This window comes from Protopterus annectens, chromosome 8.part0, assembly GCF_019279795.1.
Source record: "Protopterus annectens isolate FY-2018-M chromosome 8.part0, PAN1.0, whole genome shotgun sequence".
Taxonomy (NCBI): Eukaryota; Metazoa; Chordata; order Ceratodontiformes; family Protopteridae; genus Protopterus; species Protopterus annectens.
The window spans coordinates 1,828,303,779-1,828,323,248 of NC_056741.1; the positions used below are offsets into that span (position 1 = coordinate 1,828,303,779).

A 19,470-nucleotide genomic window follows, 5' to 3' on the forward strand; every position below is an offset into this window, starting at 1 on the left:
CGCTCCCTTGGTTACCCTGGACTTGTGTCGTGTACCCATTTGCTGGGATCACAGATGCTGCCTCAGATCGCTTTAAAAAGGGCTGGTATTTTCACTTTACCTCCTTGTCCTGTGATCTGCCCACAGCTCTTGGGGGTATTCACAAACTGTGTGGTGCCTCTAATAGCCTTTTTGCAGGATCAATAATATATGAAGTGAACATAGTAAATATGAAGTGAACAAAACATACGAAGTGAACATAGTGAATTTGCATTCTGAACTTAATGTAACTATAGATGTTTGACTTTTGCTGTACCACTTCCTTTCCCAAACCCTTCTGTGTAATCCTCTGGGCAACCTTGGGTTGGGTGAGTACCCTAGTATTCTGGACTTATTCTTTCTGTTTCCTGTCTACTGATCTGGAGCTTTTCTTTCTCTGAGTTGATTTACAACATGGATAAGCAACATGCAGGGCTTCTGGCTGGATTGCTTCCTTTGGTATCACTGTCAACAGGGCAACTAATGCTCTTGTACCAGACTACCATAATGTAATGCCCCCCCCCCTTTAAGAAACCAGATGTTTGCATGGGATGCTGTCCTGCTTGTGCGGTGATGATCTGATACTGTCCTGCTGATGGAGGGTTTTTGCCCAGCTAGGAAGGGAGAAGGGTGCAAAGCTCTAGAGTTCAGGCTGGCCATTTGTGACTTTTTTTTTTTTTTTTTGTTTTTTTTTTTTGTTGCAGGAATTGAGCAGAGTCATTACTGCAACAGTGAGTGTTGTAGAACATTTACAGTTATGGTAATTTCCAAATATAACTGGGCTTTCCTTGCTAGTTGGGTTCCTGTAAGCCTTTGCATATCTAATGGCTTTCACAAGTTTTATTTATTTATTTTTTCATATTACAGTTCCTGGAGGTTCAGACGGGCCTAGTGGGGTGTTGATTTGCTCTGAAAACTACATCACGTACAAAAATTTTGGAGACCAGCCTGACATTCGATGTCCCATTCCCAGAAGAAGAGTGAGTACTGTTGCATAGTAGTAGACTTGTAACATCATTGTATTGTGGCAAAGCTTAGGATTTCCGCATTTAGGTTTGAATTATGTTTTAGCAGGCTTCTATTTCCTGTTTATTTGTGGTTGTCTTATTAAAAATAAGTGATAGTGTGGCCTTTATTTTTCTCTAACTTTGCAGAAATGTAGATACACACAGATTTGTGTTCTCCTGTGACAGGTTTGCTAATAAAACATTAGAGAGATGCTTCAGTTTTACTGCCGAGGCTTGGAAAGTATGGGCTTTTGTAATGATTTTAGCAGAACAGACTGTAGCGTTAAACATATAAAAGGATGACCTGTAATATTTTAAGTGAAATCAAGTCCAAGGTACTCAGGAAAGATACCACCAGCAGGGCAGTTCCAGTTCTTTGGATTTGGAAAAAGTTTACATATTGCTGACAAGGCAGGTTATGTGGATCATTTAATTGTTGGCCTGACAAGTAGCATGTATGCATGCCTCGTTTCATTCACATTTCAAGAGTTGCTTCTATAAAACTATTTACTAAGATGGCTGAAGATGTTCTTGACTATAATCTTTTAAGGTAAATCTCTGTACTAAGTTATTATTTTAGCCTTCGGCTTTTGTATTTATTTTATAACTTTACTTACATAATGCTGTTTTGGGGGTGATTGTTTGAATTGCTGTTTCCTATGCATGGTTGCTACAAGCAGGATTTAACTTTACCCTTCAGTTGCAGTTATCCTGTGGATGAAGAGGACTTTAAAAAAAAAAAAAAAACATTTGGGAACAGGTATATGGGTGTGCTTTATGCATGCATGAGCATAAGTAAAGGATATGATACTGTACCCATACTACTTCCCCCTTGCAGGACCCATGGTAGCACTGTACTTTTGTATACATGTACTGTCGATGTTTTCGTTTCGCTGTAGTGACTTTCGTTATTTTAACATGTCGTTGGTTTGACATGAACCCATATATATATATATATATATATATATATATATATATATATATATATATATATATATATATATATATATATATATGTCTATATATATATATATATGTGTGTATGTATATAAATGTATTAGTTACACTTGTTTATATATACATGTACGTACATATTTATATATACATATATATTTACATTTGTATGTATGTGCTTATCTTGGAGTAGAATATTTAATTGCCAAGTGTTGCATTTTGTAGTCTTTTGTACTGACTATTTAATCCCGAAAAAATTAATTTGTTTAATAGGTTGGAGAATACTGCATACACTCTGTTGTGTGTTTGGGAGGGGAGTGAGGGGGCTTCAGCCTTTAATACTCTTTCTGGTTTGATGGCATTCTCTAGAATCAAGTCTGTAGCTTCTTATGATGACTTGGGCATATGTATAAGAAAGAGCGAGAGAAATAAGCTTAATGCTAACGAAGTGCGATTCGTGTCCAGGTCCTGTTGTTAAACAGCAAGATTAGAAGAGACTTGACTTTTGACATATTCTCCTTCATAGAAAATTCATGTGCAATTAATGTCCGACTCTTATTAACTAGTCAGATCTGATGGTGCATCTGTCATATTTTGATGCACGTAGTATTTTTGCATCTTTCAGACCACCTTCAGCAATATTCTTTAGAAGTCATTGAGTTACTCCTGTTAAGAATGACTGTCTATGAAAGATTAATAGATGCCTTTATTAAGATCCTTCAAAAATGCCTCTTGTGCCTTCCACTTCAGGTTATAGAGCAGACAGCTATTCTCTGTCCTTTTTGGCTATAGAAATTCCTAGTTCTGACTTTAAATCAGATCATTGATGAATGTCACTAACAACTTTAAAAGTGTGAAAGTCTTCCTTGAATGTGCTTCCCTTATCTGGCTTTCACTTAAGGATACTGTTCTTTTGTTGGATTTGTACTTTGTTTTAGAGAGGCTAGAAAAGCTGTCTCTCTCTTTTGAAAAACAGTTGTTGTGGCAGACTTATAATGTGCATCCGAGGAAATGCTCTTTCTTGTGTCTTTCACTTCAGGTAGCAGAGTTTCTGAATTTGCAAGCATTGTTTGTTTTTTGTTGTTTGGTCTTTGAGAAGAATATTGCCCTTGCAAGCTAATGGTCATTTATGCCTATGGCAGCTTGACTTGGTTCCAGTGTCTATCGGTGTGTCTGTGTTCTTTACTAATTACTTCAAAGACAAGTTTTTGTTGCTGTTTTTTTAACACGCAAGTCATTGTATGTCAGCAACTTTTAGATGCCTGCAACTTTCAGCTGACATCAGCAATGACTGTATCGATGATTGAGTGGGCAGAGGATGCAAGATATAGACACCCTGGCACTCCCACAGAGTCCTGTGACATTATTCACAGAGAAGTCTTGATCCTACATTGTCTGCCTTTTTGGGGTCCCTGCTTGTCTAACATCCTAAAGCATTGATATTCAGTCTCTGCCTGTTGCTGCTTCGTAGACCTGTGAGGGAAGATTTTGGAATACCAAGGCCAAATGTTAGTTTCTGTGTTGCATGCAAAATATATTTGCTAAAAGCTACTAAAGTTTGGGTGTACCGTGCGAATTGTGCTTTTTGACATTCTAACATCAATCGTTTTGATAGTCATGAAGGCTTGCTATAAAGCTTTTTAGACTCTGACTTGTTAAGACTTTGCATTATGTTGACAGGGTTGGCCTAATGTGTGAGGTGCTGGCATTTGTATCTGTTTTAACTACCTCAGTGGCCTGTTAATAGCTTGCAGAACAGTATGTTAAAGGCTGGCAGATTAACTCTGCACTTGCACAGCCCTCCATTATGGAGATACCACCCTCCAGAGAAAAAGAATCTCCTCTGATGAGTTGATGTAGCTTGATCTTACTTGGGAGAACCGAACATACTTTTACCTCATATGGTCGCCATGAGTTTGATATCAACATGGAGACAATTTCTTCATGATTCCTACCCAAGGAGGAGGTGTTATTTGGCACCTTGTACCTAATCGCCTAGTTCTTATCTATGAACCTATCGGCCCTAGGGCCCATACAAGCCCAACCAAAAAATGTACCCTGGCTTTCGTCACCCAAGAAATGTATTTTCCTGTGCCCCTGTAGAGCAGAGCCACAGAAGTGATCCCAGGGGTGAATTTCCCATTTCCCATCCAATCATCAAGATTTTTCTTGAGTGCTAATGAGGAGCTCTGTTTGACATAGATAGGTAGTCTGTTCCAGAGTATGGGAAGTCTCTGGGACAGGAATCTATCCCTCCAGCATGTTCTGTTTATTGTGGTGACAAGGTTTAGGTCTCTAGATCGTGTAGCTCGGAGGGATTGGGATTTCTTTAAGTGGAGCATGTCCAACAGCTCTGGGTTTGGCATAGCTTTGTATGTTAGGCAGAGATTGCCCCTGAGTAGGCGATATGCGATGGAGTAAAGCTGTAGTTTTTTGAGACTGTCTGCATAGGGCATCTGTTTGAGGCCAGTAATCCTCTTTGTGAGGTATTTCTGTGGACTTTCCAGTTGTTGTAGATGTCTTGTGAGGTACATACCAAAAGGGGCTTTGTACTCTATAATGGGTCTAATGAGTGATGAATAGAGGGGAGCAATGACCTCTTTTTTTTTTTTTTTTTTTTCTGGATGAGAATCCTTTTCTGATGAGATGAGCCACGTAGAAGGATTTCCTGACCACTGTGGCGATGTATGTGGTGATCAAAGGAGAGACTACTGTCCACCTGTGTGCCAAGGTCTCATCACATTTTCGTCATTAAGTAGACTACCAGCTATGTGGTAGTTCATGGGTAGAGAGTTTTTACCAAAGGGGATGACTATACACTTTTTGGCATTGCACTTCAGGCCATGGCTTTGACACCAGGTATCTGTCTCAGTGAGGCCCTTTTGTAGTTTGTCCACATCGTTAGGAGTTTTGATTATGGCTCCTAGTTTGCAGTCATCTGCAAACTTTGTTAGCCAAAGACCTTCTGTGTTGGCCTGTACTTCAGAGAAGTAGATACCAAACAGGAGAGGACCAAGGACTGAACCCTGTGGTACTCCACTTGTCACTGGTCTGATGTCTGCTTTGGAATCCACTACTTTCACAGTGTGGGTTCTGTCCATTAGCCAGTTGGCATCCCATCTTGTGACATAGGAAGAAGAAGAGTTTTAAATCGTAACTCCAAAGAAATGTGCAAGAGAATTAAGAGATGTCTTGGATTGATGGGCATGGAAGAACTCAAGCCACTGTGCTCATTTGAGGATACCAGTGAGTTGGTTTCCCTGAACCCTGACTGCTAGCTGCTTGAATAAAATCCAGGGTGTTACTACAGCATCTGAGAAGACTTGTGTAGAAATCCTTCAGTCACCCTAGTAGTTGTATCATGGGTTGACAGCAGAACATGGAAACTAATTCTGAATTTGAAACCACGTTCCCTAATTATGTGGAGAATAGGCTACAGGACCATTTCGGGAAGGTTTTTACTACTTCCTGTCTTGCATTCAGAGGAATAAATTGCTAGGAGCCTTTTAAAACAACAGGAGAGTGTCCGCATACAAGAGGGTGAAGTTATTTATCTGGATGAAAGGAATGACAGTCCCACTTTAGATTACTTTTAAGGTGGGTAGATGCACCATAAGGTGCAGCTGTGACACTGTAGTGGTCTGTAGCAAAGTAGCAGCCACTGGGACAGTCCTGAAAAGATATGCCTTGATACATTTGTAGTGTGTGCCAAAAGCTACAAAAGGGGTCACTGTTGGTGATGTCATTTGATAGGGATCTAACCTCTTTTTTTTTTTTTTAAGGGCACCCTATAAAGAATTTCTCAAATGCCTATAAATGAATGGCAAAATGATGATCTGTGAAGCACTTTCTTTAGCCTGCCTTTTTCAGGGCAGGAATTACTTGATGAAAAAGAGGGCATTGTTTAGGAGGTGGACAAAGGCAGATCAGTATTTTAAATAAACAAAAAGGGCATTTTAACAAAGTAGTATGGCATAGTGACAGGTGAAGAAGTAGAGGTGCAGGGCAAGAGATGAGGTGAAAAATCCTTCTGCTTTCCAAGAGCTGCATCACCTGGCAAATACAGCATATGGTTCTCCCTCCTTTTCATCTTTCCTCCCTTATATTGTAGGCTGGCCCACTTCAGACAGTTGGTTCCACTTGATGTCTGCCAGGTGGGGAAGTAGCTCAGATGTTCTTCGTGTTTCACTGTTGCAGTCATAACTGTAGGGTACTCCTGCCGGCAGGCAGCCCGAGGTCGGCCAGAATATCAAAGTCTGGGTCCGGCGTCGGCTGTATCAGCAAGTACCCTGATGTCAGAACGCATGGGTATAAAGCTGACAGCCGACGCCATCTTCTCCAGTCTTTCTTGCCGTGTGGTGCAAAGCAGTTCACTAGTTGTTGGTTGGCGTTTTCAAGACAACGTGGTGTGATTGTCGTCGGTCCGAAGTTTTCTACTTCTCTTCTCAAAGCTAAGTACCCCGTTGGGGAAACCTTTTTCTTGCTCCTCCGATGTCAGAAAAAGTTAATAATTGTGTATCGTGTGGAAAACAAATACCTCATAAAGATTTCCACTCTTACTGTCTACCTTGCTTAGGCCCTGACCACGACGTTTCTTGCTGTCGGTTCTGTGCCAGGTTTAATTCTCGCACTATCAAGCGTAGGTACGATTGGGCCTTGAATTACTTCGGTAGACTATTTAATTATAGGATGTCGTCGGATACTTTACAGACTACCGGAATACAGAAGAAATGCAAAGACAAGGACACAGGCCACTGAGGTCCAAACAGGATACTTTGCAGCCGGAGCCAGCTTCGGGTTCGGCGGTCATCAGTGAGGTGCTTTTGCAGCCCCTGTCGTCCGCCACTTCAGAACCGATGGCCGACACGGACTCCCATGGGGAGCCATCTAGGCCTAGTAATTTGTCTGCTGCAGGACCTTCGGACATCGCTCCTTCAGATGGGTCTGGAACCGCTGTGCAGGTACTGGCTTCTGAGGGGGTCTTCAGGCCTTCACATATTACTATTTCCACAAAGACAAAGGCTAAGTCAAAGACTCCTGTTAAACCCAGACTTTCTGCACAAGCTTCTTCGGATTCAGCTCCCAAGACTCAGAAGCAATTACTACGGATGGCTGAGGATTTATTAACTATGATTAGGGGCTCTCACCCTCCTCCTGAGAAAAGGCCTAGACAGGATATCCCTTATGATTCCTCTGATCAGGCTTCTGTATCTTCTGTTTCTTCCTCTGATCAGGATTACTCCTTTCCTCCTTATGAGGATTCGGATGCAGAGGATTCTGTTCCCTCTGCCTCCCCCCCTGAAGATTTCTCTTTTGGGGAAACCTTGCATGAGATGAGGGAGCATTTTCATTGGGAAGGTCAGGATTATTCTGCTTCCAAAAAGAGACTTAGGGAATTTCTTCTTCTCCCTCAACACAGGCCTTTAGCTATTCCTCCTGTACTTGACATTGTGGATGATGCCTTCTCTGAAGCTAACTTGAATCCTGATTCCATGCCACCTGCTCCTTCTAAGCCTGATAGATTTTACAGGGTCCCTGATTCCCATCAATTCTTATTTAAGAACCCTTCTGCTGATCCTGAAACTATTTCGCAGGGTTCCAAGGCTGCTAAGGCTGCCTCCTCTAAGAATCCTATCCCCTCTGAAAAGGATTCTCGTGCCTTGGACAGGTGGGGCAAAAAGGTATATACTTCAGCTACCCTTTCTATTAGAGCTTTAAATTGCCAGTTTCACATGTTTAAGTATCAACAGTTTCTTTTATCTGTTTTAAAACAAAGGCTTTCTACCTTTCCTGCATGTGCTGAGGACAAGGAATTACAGGATGTGTTGCATGCAACTGAACAAGTTAGCAAACATAGTTTACATTGTGGTTTTGATGCCTTAGAGGCTTCTTGCAGGGCGGCTGCCTCTGGTACTGTTATCAGGAGACATGCTTGACCCCGTGAGCAGAATTTACCTGAACAAGTTAAGGCTAAATTGCTAGATGCCCCTGTTCAGCATGATGTCTTATTTGGATCTAAGGCTGAGGAGGTTATTAAAAAGATGGAAGAAAAAGCCAAGTCTATGCAGACTGTAAAAGATTTTTTGCAAATGCAGCCTCCTAGATTTTCCAGAAATTGGCCTTCCAAAAATTGGTCTTTTCCCACTTCTGACAGGCCTCAAAGGGGAAGATATAGATGCTCCAGAGGTCGGGCGCAGGCTCAGGCCTCTTACAGATCTAGACAGTGGACTGCTTCTTCACCTAGAAGGGGAGAAGACAGACCTCAAACCCAAAGAAAGTAGACCCAATGACTCCCTCTGTTGTGCTTCAGGTCCTCCTTCCCTGGATGACCCTCTCGGAGGAAAACTTTCTCTTTTTTACCAAAATTGGACTCTCATTACCCAGGACAAATGGGTGTTAGACGTGATTTTGAAAGGCTACAGATTCCACTTTCACACTCTGCCAAGGCCTTCCGGCTGGCCAGATCTGCCAAAACATCAATGGACAGAGGCCTTAAATCAAGTGGATGCTTTATTAGCCTTAAGAGCCATAGAGCCTGTTCCACCTCTAGAGGTGGGGAAAGGTTTTTACTCAAGACTTTTTCTGGTCCCAAGAAAACAAAACTCCTGGAGACCTATTCTGGACCTCTCAATATTAAACACCTTTTTGGAAATTCCAAAATTCAAGATGCTTACACTTTAACAACTTCTTCCAATGCTCTCACAAGATGCTTGGATGGTAACATTGGACTTAAAAGAGGCTTACTTATACGTCCCCATAAGCCAACAATGCAGAAAGTACCTCAGATTCAAGGCAGGCTCGAGACACTTCCAATTCTCTGTACTGCCATTTGGCTTATCTACTGCACCCAGAGTTTTTACCAAATGCCTGGCTCCATTAGTAGCTTACTGCAGACTTCAGGGGATTCAGATTTACCCCTATCTGGACGACTGTCTAATTCAGGCAGACAGCAAAGACCTTTTACTTCAACACCTGCATTTTGTTCAGCGTCTTCTCCTACTACTGGGATTTTCAGTGAACACAAAAAAGTCACATTTGATTCCTTCTCAACGAATGACCTTTTTGGGAGCTCTTTTAGACACAAGTTTACTCCAGAAAAACAGTTACAGCTGGCTTCAGTCTTCAAGACCTTGGCAACATTGACTCTGCTCACTGCAAGGAAATTCCTGCAGGCTTTGGGCTACATGGCCTCTTGCATCCTGTTGATTCCAAATGCGAGGCTTCACATGAGGAAACTTCAATGGTACCTAAAGAGTGTATGGTCTCAGCATTGCCACAGTCTGGATACAATGATTCCACGGATTCCCTGCCTCCAGAAGGAATTCCTTTGGTGGTCCAGGGCGTGTGTTTTGAACGAAGAGAAGCCCTTTCGTCTTCCTCAACCTACTCGGATCATAACCACGGACGCCTCGGATTTGGGGAGCTCATTTTCTAGACAAATGCCATCAGGGTTCTTGGACAAACAAACACCTTCTATGGCACATCAACTTGAAAGAAATGTTAGCAGTCCAAAATGCTCTTCTAGCCTTCCAGACTCTTTTGAAGCCAGGACCTCTGCTAATTCGAACATACAATACTACAGTCATGTGGTACATAAACAAGCAAGGGGGCTCTCACTCTTACCCCCTTTGCAGACTTGCCATGACCTTATGGGACACAGCCCTAAATTTGAATCTGGATCTTCAGGCACAGTTCATTCCAGGAAATCATAATCTCTTAGCAGACAGCCTAAGCAGAAACATTTTGGATCCTCACGAATGGATGTTGGACCCCAACTTATTCAGCAAGATAACTGTAGTTTGGGGCTGTCCTCAGATAGATCTGTTTGCATTCCATCTCAACCATCAGTTGCCTCTCTTTTGCACCAGGTCCTTCCACAAGACAGCTTGGAAAGTGGATGCCCTGTCCTTCAGCTGGAGGAATCTTTCGGGATATGCCTTCCCTCCTCTTCATCTTCTGCCTCGGGTATTGCTAAAGATAAAGCTGGACAAACCCAGACTGATCACTTTGATAGCTCCAAATTGGCCTCGTCAGTTTTTGTACCCAACTCTACTGCACCTTTGCTTGGAACCCCCTTGGAGTCTTCCTCTGACCCATTCTCTACTGTCCCAGCATCAGGGTCAGGTATTTCACTCTCATATCAAGACTCTCTGCCTGGCAGCTTGGCTCATCAAAGGCAATTGATTCCTTCTTTTCCTAAACAAGTTTTGGATATTCTTTTGGAAGCTAGGCGTCCTAGTACAAGGAAATCTTATGCTTCTAAATGGAAAAGATTTTGTATTTGGATGCAGGATCGTGGCTCTGATCCTTTTATACCTGATATTCCCTCTATTTTACTTTATATCTCTGACCTTTTGATTAAAGGTCTTTCCTTTTCTTCCATTAAAATTCATGCTTCTGCTATTTCGGCTCATTTCAATTGTGATCCTCCCATTTTTTCCCACCAGCTGGTTAGACAATTTCTGAGAGGAGCTAAGAATTTAAGACCTCCTAGATCTCCTCCTGTCCCTCCTTGGGATCTCAACTATGTCTTGGAAAAGCTTACTTTGCCTCCTTTTGAGCCTGCTGCCTCTGCGGATATTAAGTTCTTATCCTGGAAGACAGCTATCTTGTTGGCCTTGACTTCTGCCAGAAGGGTGTCTGAGTTACAAGCCCTCATGGCCGTGGAACCATACCTCATCTTCCATCAGGATAGAGTTTCCTTGAGGACCAATCCTACTTTTATGCCTAAGGTAGTTTCTAGAGTGGCTCTAAATCAGACTATTCACCTTCCTACCTTTTTTCCAAAACCCCAAAATAAGGGGGAAAGGATTTTGCATTCATTGGACGTACACAGGCAACTACGTTTTTACCTGGACAAAACTAAAGGCTTCAGAAAATCAGATCATTTGCTTATCTCATTTGCTTCCAGTTCTCTAGGTAAAGCTATTTCTAAGCAAACTATTTCCAAATGGATTGCTCATGGAATAAGATATTGTTACTCTCTTTATGGAAAACAGATTCCAGGTACCGTCAGGACTCATTCTACTAGAGCAGCTGCCACTTCAGCAGCCTTTCTCAGAGGAGTTCCTACCAAGGACATTCTGGAAGCTGCCACTTGGCGCTCTGTGCATACCTTTTCAAAGCTCTATAACCTCCCTTTGTACTCTAAGTCAAGGGCAGGCTTTGCCTCTGCTGTCTTGCAGGGTCTTCTAGCTGCTCCTTCTTCATAACCTCCTCCCGTGTTCTCAGCTTTGGGATTCTACCCTACAGTTATGACTGCAACAGTGAAACACGAAGAACATAGTACAGTTGTGTATACCTACCATAAATGTAGATGTTCGAGTGTCTTCACTGTTGCAGTCGTGTTTCCTCCTCCAGACCCCTCTTGTTTCTTTTTGCTTACTGTGTTTCCTTTTCCACTACCTTTCTGGTGTATTTGTGTTTCCCTTGGGACACCTTTTGGTTTTATGGGGGCTTTTGACATCAGTGGCAAGAAAGGCTGGAGAAGATGGCGTCGGCTGTCCGCTTTATACCCATGCGTTCTGACGTCAGGGTACTTGCTGATACAGCCGACGCCGGACCCAGACTTTGATATTCTGTCCGACCTCGGGCTGCCTGCCGGCAGGAGTACCCTACAGTTATGACTGCAACAGTGAAGACACTCTAAAATCTACATTTATGGTAGGTATACACAACTGTACTTTCTCAGGGTTGCAGACTAGAATTCAGGGCAATTTCATCTTTCAGACATGCTTTTCATTCCCGAGCATCAAGCATCCTAAGCCCTGGTTGTCCGCGAGTAAACTTTTTTTTAATTTGCTCCAGATTCCACAGCCTGAAAGCCTTGCAGTAAACTTGTTCAGCATACCATGAAGCGGGCAACTCTTGTATGCCTTTGCACCGATACTACTTCTGCCAAGGGTTATTGCAAAATATAGGCTGCCAAAGCCAGGGTTCTCAAGGTTTGGACGGCCTTTTTTTTTTTTTCTTTTTCATTACTGATCCATATCATTAAAGAAGGGTCCTCTTCTACAGCATTTCACGCTACTTAAGTGGGAGAATGAGTTTCTTGTGTACCCAAATTTAAGGACGCTAAAGTTTGGCTGTATGGGTTTTAACCTGGCACCTTCAAAGAACATCTAAAACAAGTCGAGACTTGCCAGTAGTAGTTGTTTTGGGCTCATTGTTAGTTTTCTTTGGTGCACAAACTAGAGGCATAGACCCAGAGAATTTCCCAGAATGTAAAGTGTTACATTGTTAGGTAGACATCCTGTCAACATGCATGCTGCTCGAGCATGAAGGTGCATATTTCTGCCATGAGAAAATGCTTTCCTGTGGTCCCACCCTGGTTGTCTTCTAGCTGGTAAAAGTGATCTTTGAAGGGCTACAACAGCTAAATCCACCAGAGAAGCCAATAACTGTCACTGTTCCATTTTTGAATATTGTTAGTCAGAAGTTAACAAAGGATAATTAAAAATAAACTGCACCTTTTTAAACCAGGTGCGTGCACTTAAAGTTCCCTTCCTGGAAAACTCTTTGTCTTTGACCTTGGCAAAAATGCTGTTGGATTTGCAAACCTTTATGAGCAAGGAATCTTACATGGTTTAGTATTGCAAGTGGACAGTTTATCAAAACCAGTGTCGTTTTATGCAAAAAAAAAAGTAATTTCCAGTGTGACACACTGGTAGAACCATCTAGCTAACCCCCCCCCCCCCAAACAAATGTTCGGAAGAAAGGGGAAAAAGATCCTTCATTTGCCACATATTGGCTGGCACCTTAGGTACTAGATTTCAAGATCGATTTTAAGGCAAGTGGACCAACTCTATTTGGTTTGCTAGGTGAAGTAGGTAGACCTATTATCATACAGTCTATTTGCAAATATTTTCATAACTGGGCTTTTTTGACTCATTTGGTTGACATTGTACATGCTTTGCTTTGAAACTGTATATCTCCTGTCTAAAAGTGTATACAAATTGGCCTTGGGCGCAGTAAAAAAGAGGGGATCTCTCCTTAACTTCTGTAACCATCTTTTGAGTTGCACAACCTCAGAGGAAAGAGTCTTTCTGTGTTTCCTTGTGTGATGTGCATATTCCTTTTGTTTGGAGCTTTGAGTGTTAATGTAGTATTTCAGTCACCAGGCTGACTATCGTACTACCAACATGTTTCGGCACTAGAGCAACCCTGACTGTACTACTTCACTTACTTATGATGTCTCGTTTCTGTTTTTTCCTATTCCTCTTACTCAGCTGTTTTTCTTATCTTCCTGAAGTAAAATTTTTCTCCTCTTAGAAGCAATACTTCACAAAAAACTGATTTTACTATACTAAGGACTTATTTGGAGACTGTATTCCCATAAAGTAACTCATTGCTTGTTTACCATTTCCTTGTATAAATATCCCTATATTTATTTGATGCATGAGTTAGATGTAGATTGTTGTACTGTTTAATGTTTTGACTCCTTTTCTTTACTCTTTTATGTCTAATCCTATACTGTGTAATTCCCCAGATGTCCTTCAAGGATGCATCTGCAGTCCTTACATATGGGTTGTCCTGCCTCAGGCAGCCCCTCAGTCGGCCGGATTCCAAAGTCTGGGTCCGGTGTCGGCTGATGTCGCCTCCATCCTGATGTCAGAGCGCCTGGGATATAAAAGCGTCAGCCGACACCATCTTCCTCAGTCTTTCTTGCCGCGCAGTGCCCGAAGCAGAAGCAGTTCGCAAGTGCCGGTCGGCCAGCTCCTGAGATTTCAGCTAACTGAAGACTTCAAAAAGCTAAGTACCCCGTTGGGGACTCTTTCTTCCCTCAGCCGATGTCAGATCAAACGGTTAAAGTTAATAATTGTTTATCTTGTGGGAAACTAATACCTCATAAGGATTTCCACTCTTACTGCCTACCCTGCCTAGGCCCAGACAACGACGTCTCGGCCTGTGCAGCCTGTGCCTCTTTCAATAGGCGCACTCTTGGGCGTCGGGCGGAGTTCGCAGAGGAATTTTTTGGGGAAAAATACTGTTACACTATGCCGTCGGAACTTCCGACTCCTCATTTACCCAAAAACGGAAGGACAAGGACCGACGCACGTGGTTCGTGGTTTCGGCCGAAACCACGCCCAGGCCTACCGCGAGTGTCTCTGCTGAAACCGAATCCTCGGTGCTTCCGACCGACGAAACCACACAACCGACAATCTCGGCCCCGGAGGCCACCTCTGAGTCGGTTATAGAATTTCCTACTGAAACCGGTGCTCTGGAAATATCCGACACCATTTCTCTAGATAAGACTACTCCAGCACGTGGGGCAGCCAGGCCTCCTGTATCCATGTCCATTAAGGCATTTACACGTGCTAAAGCTGCTAAACAGCCAAAATCTCTCCCTCCCAAGACTATTCCTCAGGGATCCACTACCGGTTCACAGATTTTAAGTTTAGCTGAGGACCTTATTTCCTAATTAGGGGCTCTCAGCCACATCCGGACAGGGGCTCTCAACCTCCTCAAGACAAAAGGCCCAGGGTTGAGCAGACAGATCCCCAGTCTTCTGATGAGGCCTCAGATGACTCTCCTATCAGACTACCAGGAGGAGGCCTTACGGCCTATGAGGATTCTGATGCAGAGGAATCTATACCCTCGGCCTCCCCTCCTGAAGAGTTGTCCTTTGGGGAGACCCTCCACTCCATGAGAGAGCATTTCAAATGGCAGGGCCAGGAATTCTCTGACTCCAGGAAGAGATTAAGAACTTTTTTGCATTTACCTCAACATAGACCTTTGGCTATTCCTCCGGTTTTAAATGTCATTGATGATGTGTACTCTGAGTCTAGTATTTCCCCTGACTCCCTTCCTCCGGCTCCTGTCAAACCCGATAGGTACTACAGGGTCCCGGACTCGCATCATTTCCTTTACAAGGGCCACTCTGCTGACCCAGAAACTATTTCCCAGGGCCCTAAAGGGGTTGCAACCACCACTACTAAAAACCCACTCCCTTCTGAAAGGGAGTCCAGGGCTTTAGAGAGATGGGGTAAAAAGGTGTATACTTCCACTCTGTCTATGAGGGCATTAAATTGTCAATTCCATATGATACAGTATCAAGAGTCAAGAGTATTTGTTAGATGAATTGCTTAAAAAACTTTCTTCACCTGAACCCCTAGATCGCAAGGCCCTTCAGGATCTGGTACATAACTCCCAGCAGGTTAGCAACCATTTCTTGCAGTGTGGTTATGATGCATTGGAAGCTTCATGTAAGTCAGCAATGACAGGTGCAGTCATACGTAGACATGCTTGGCTGAAGGAACAAACACTGCCAGATCATGTTAAAGCAAAGCTTCTGGATGCTCCGCTGGAAAAACAAAAGTTATTTGGCTCCACGGCTCAAGAGGTCTTAAAGAAATTTGAGGAAAAAGCTAAATCAGTACAAACAGTCAAAGATTTCCTACAGGTCCAGCTACCAAGATTCAGCAGAAATTGGCCTAAGAATTGGTCCTTTCCGGACACCGACAGATTTCAAAGAGGCAGAAACAGGCGTGCCAGAGGTAGAGGGCAAGCTCGAGGCTCCTACAGAGGATGTCAATGGCAGCTTCCAAACCAGAGAGGTACTGCAGGACCTACAACTACTACACAAGGACCATCTCGATGACTTGACTATGACCCCGCCAACCAGGGCTCAATTGGAAGCACCTTTGGGTGGAAAGCTATCTTTATTCTCAAAAAATTGGCACAGTATTACAAAGGACAAATGGATACTGCAAATAATAGACAAAGGATACAGATTCCATTTTCATACATTACCAAAAAGACGAGGCATGCCAAACCTGCCACCAAACCAAATTTCCAAGCTACTTCAAATGAGGGCAATAGAAAGGGTTTCTCTCTCAGAACAAGGCCAAGGATTTTATTCCAGACTATTCCTTGTTCCAAGAAAAGAAAAGCAATGGAGACCAATACTGGACTTGTCCGCACTGAATACTTACCTCATTGTGCCAAAATTCAAGATGCTGACCTTACAGCAACTCCTTCCCATGCTGGGCAAGGGGTCCTGGCTGGTAACTCTAGACCTCAAGGAGGCATACCTGCATGTCCCTATCAGACAAAGTTGCAGAAGACACCTCAGATTTCTTGCAGGTTCAGAGCATTATCAATTCTCAGCATTGCCATTTGGCTTATCTACTGCGCCCAGAGTATTCACAAAATGCCTGGCATCAGTAGTTGCACAGTGCAGACTTCAGGGGATTCAAATTTACCCATACCTGGATGACTGCCTCATACAAGCGGACAGCCAGCAAACACTGGTAGAACACTTAAACTATGTCATCCGACTACTACAGGCCTTTGGATACACAGTCAACATTCAGAAATCAAGACTTGTTCCATCCCAACGAATAATTTTCCTGGGTGCAAAACTGGATACAAACACCCAGATGGCTTTTCTCACAGAAGAAAAACGAGCACAACTACCGGATTATTTCAGAAATCTGACAACACAAACCCAGCTAGCTGCAAGGAAGATCCTGCAGGCCCTGGGATTCATGGCATCTTGCATTCTTCTGATTCCACAAGCAAGGCTGCATATGAGGAAACTACAATGGTACCTAAGGAGTCTATGTTCTCAGCACAGTCACAGTCTAGAAACTTTGATCCCCCTCATTCCTTGCCTTCAAAAGGAATTCCTGTGGTGGGCAAAAGCAAGCCAGTCAAACATGGGCCTGCCTTTCAGCAAGCCACATATCAGCCAAACCATTACAACGGATGCCTCAGACCATGGATGGGGAGTTCACATGGAAGGCAGATGCATTCAAGGGCAATGGACACAAAGGGAATTGCATCTGCACATCAACCAAAAGGAAATGCTGGCAGTGATACATTCCATCAAGGCCTTCAGGCTCTTCCTGCACCAAGGTCACCTGTTAATAAAGACAGACAATACCACAGTTATGCGGTGCATAAACAAGCAAGGGGGTACCCATTCATACCCTCTTTGCAGGCTGGCGATGAATCTTTGGGACCTTTCCCTGATTCTCAATATAGAACTACAATCCCAGTTCGTACCAGGAAAAGACAATGTTCTGGCGGACAGCCTGAGCAGAAACATCATGGATCCACACGAATGGATGTTGCACCCGGATATATTTCTCCAGATAACACATGCGTAGGGAACGCCGGACATAGATCTTTTTGCCTCTCACCACAACCATCAACTGAGGATATTCTGCAAAAGGACATACCATCCTCAAGCATGGAAAGTGGACGCCCTCTCATTCAACTGGAATACTCTTAACAGTATATGCATTCCCACCTCTTCCATTAATGACCAAGGTCTTACTGAAGATCAGGATAGAGCAACCAAAAGTAATCTTGATAGCCCTGGACTGGCCAAGACAACACTGGTACCCACTGTTAAGGAGCATGTCTCGCACGAAACCTTGGCCTCTACCACAATGGTCACTGCTTCTGACACAGCACAATTACAAGACTCTGCACTCCAGTCTAAAAACCTTGCAGCTGACAGCCTGGAGAATACCTTGACTCCTCGCCAGGATAAACTATCCAAGAGGGTACAGGATATCATCATGGAAGCCCGGCGGCCCTCCACAAGAAAAGCATATTCAGCAAAATGGAAAAGATTTCGTACCTGGAACACCGCAAAGGGTCAGGATCCGATAATCATGAGCATTCCACATATTCTAGAATACTTGGCTGAAATGCTCCATAATGGCCTTTCTTACTCCTCCGTAAAGATCCATGCTTCAGCAATTTCAGCAGAGTACAACACTGACCCACCTGTATTCTCTCATCCTCTGCTAAGACAGTTTCTAAGAGGGATAAAAAACATCAACCCTCCAAGGAAACCACCAGTGCCTACATGGGACCTTAACTTCATGTTGGAAAAATTAACTCTTCCTCCCTTTGAACCAGCAGCATCTTCAGAACTACAATTCCTGTCTTGGAAGACTGCCTTCATCCTGGCCATAACATCAGCAAGAAGAGTATCTGAGTTACAGGCCCTCATGGCAGTTCAGCCATTTCTCATTTTTCATCAGGACAGAGTATCTTTGAGAACCAATCCTTCATTCATGCCGAAGGTGGTATTCAGGGTTTCACTGAACCAAGCTATTCACCTGCCTACCTTCTTTCCAAATCCACAAAATAAAGGAGAAAAACTTCTGCATAGTTTGGTCATCCACAGACAGTTGTGATATTACTTGGACAGAACTAAGACTTACAGAAAAACTGACCAACTCTTTGTAGCATATGCTGCTGGAGTACAAGGAAAAGAAATTTCCAAACAGACAATTTCAAAATGGATAGGAAATTGCATTCGGTTCTGTTACTCCTTTCATGGAAAAGCTGTGCCAGCTAACATTAGGCCTCATTCCACCAGAGCAACAGCCACCTCCACAGCCTTCTTAAGAGGGGTGGCTACAAAGGACATTTTAGAAGCTGCTACATGGAGCTCCGTGCATACATTTTCCAAGCATTACAATTTGCCCTTATATTCCAGATCCAGAGCAGGCTTTGCTACTGCAGTCCTGCAGGGCATGTTAGCTACACCATCCTTTTCTTAGGTCCTACCTCCCCCAGCTTTGCTATGGTATTCTACCCATATGTAAGGACTGCAGACGCATCCTTGAAGGACATAGTACAGTTTTGTACCTACCATAAATGTAGATGTCCGATAGTTATGCATCTGCAGTCAGGATTTCCCTCCCTCCTACCCCTCTGTGGTATATTTTGGATACCTATCCCTCCTTTTAGCTAGCTGGGGTTATCTTTTATGGTGTATTTGTTTTTTATTGCTGTGCATGTTTGGAATTTTTCATTTCTCCAAATTTAGCCTTACTTAGAGGGCAACTGGCATCTGGGGCAAGAAAAACTGAGGAAGATTGCATCGGTTGACGCTTTTATATCCCAGGCGCTCTGACATCGGGATGGAGGCGACATCAACCGACGCCAGACCCAGACTTTGGAATCCGGCCGACCGAGGGGCTGCCTGAGGCAGGACAACCCATATGTAAGGACTGCAGATGCATACCTATCGGACATCTACATTTATGGTAGGTGCAAAACTGTATTTTTTGTTTAAACTTTCGCATTTGTATTAACGTATGCACAGTATATATATGTAGCTTTTTCTCCCCAGATCTCTGCTGAAAAGTGGTAAATGGGTTTGTGCTAAACCTAGTCGGACTGTCCCACTAAGCAAAGGCAAAACAATTAAAAATAGTGTGCCATTATAGGAATGATTTAGCTGTTAGTTTAATGCTGATTTGTAAATTGTCATTTGCCATCTGTGTTTATTGGAAAATGTCATGTCTATCCACTGACTTTTTTACAGTTAAGATGTTGAATGAAGTCTAGGCAGTGGGAAAACTGAGTAGATTTAAGTCCGTTTTAATAGGTTCTTGGATATTTTAAACTGCTGATTTTTCAGGATCTTAAACCTAGCTGTACATTCCCGCATTAGTTTTTAGCCCGTACATTTTGCATATGAATAACCCAGAGATGGGATGAAAAAGGATATGTTGGGTCA

General features: G+C 43.1%; 1 protein-coding gene across 1 annotated transcript in view; it reads left to right on the forward strand.

The window, feature by feature from the left end:
• The window catches only part of SF3B3 (splicing factor 3b subunit 3), a 2,130,119-nt gene that overhangs the window by 54,820 nt on the left and 2,055,829 nt on the right, over positions 1–19,470 (forward strand). Inside the window, exon 7 of the mRNA XM_044079526.1 lies at positions 886–998. Within this exon, the coding sequence (XP_043935461.1) occupies positions 886–998 (113 nt within the window). The remainder of the gene's footprint in view (positions 1–885; positions 999–19,470) is intronic.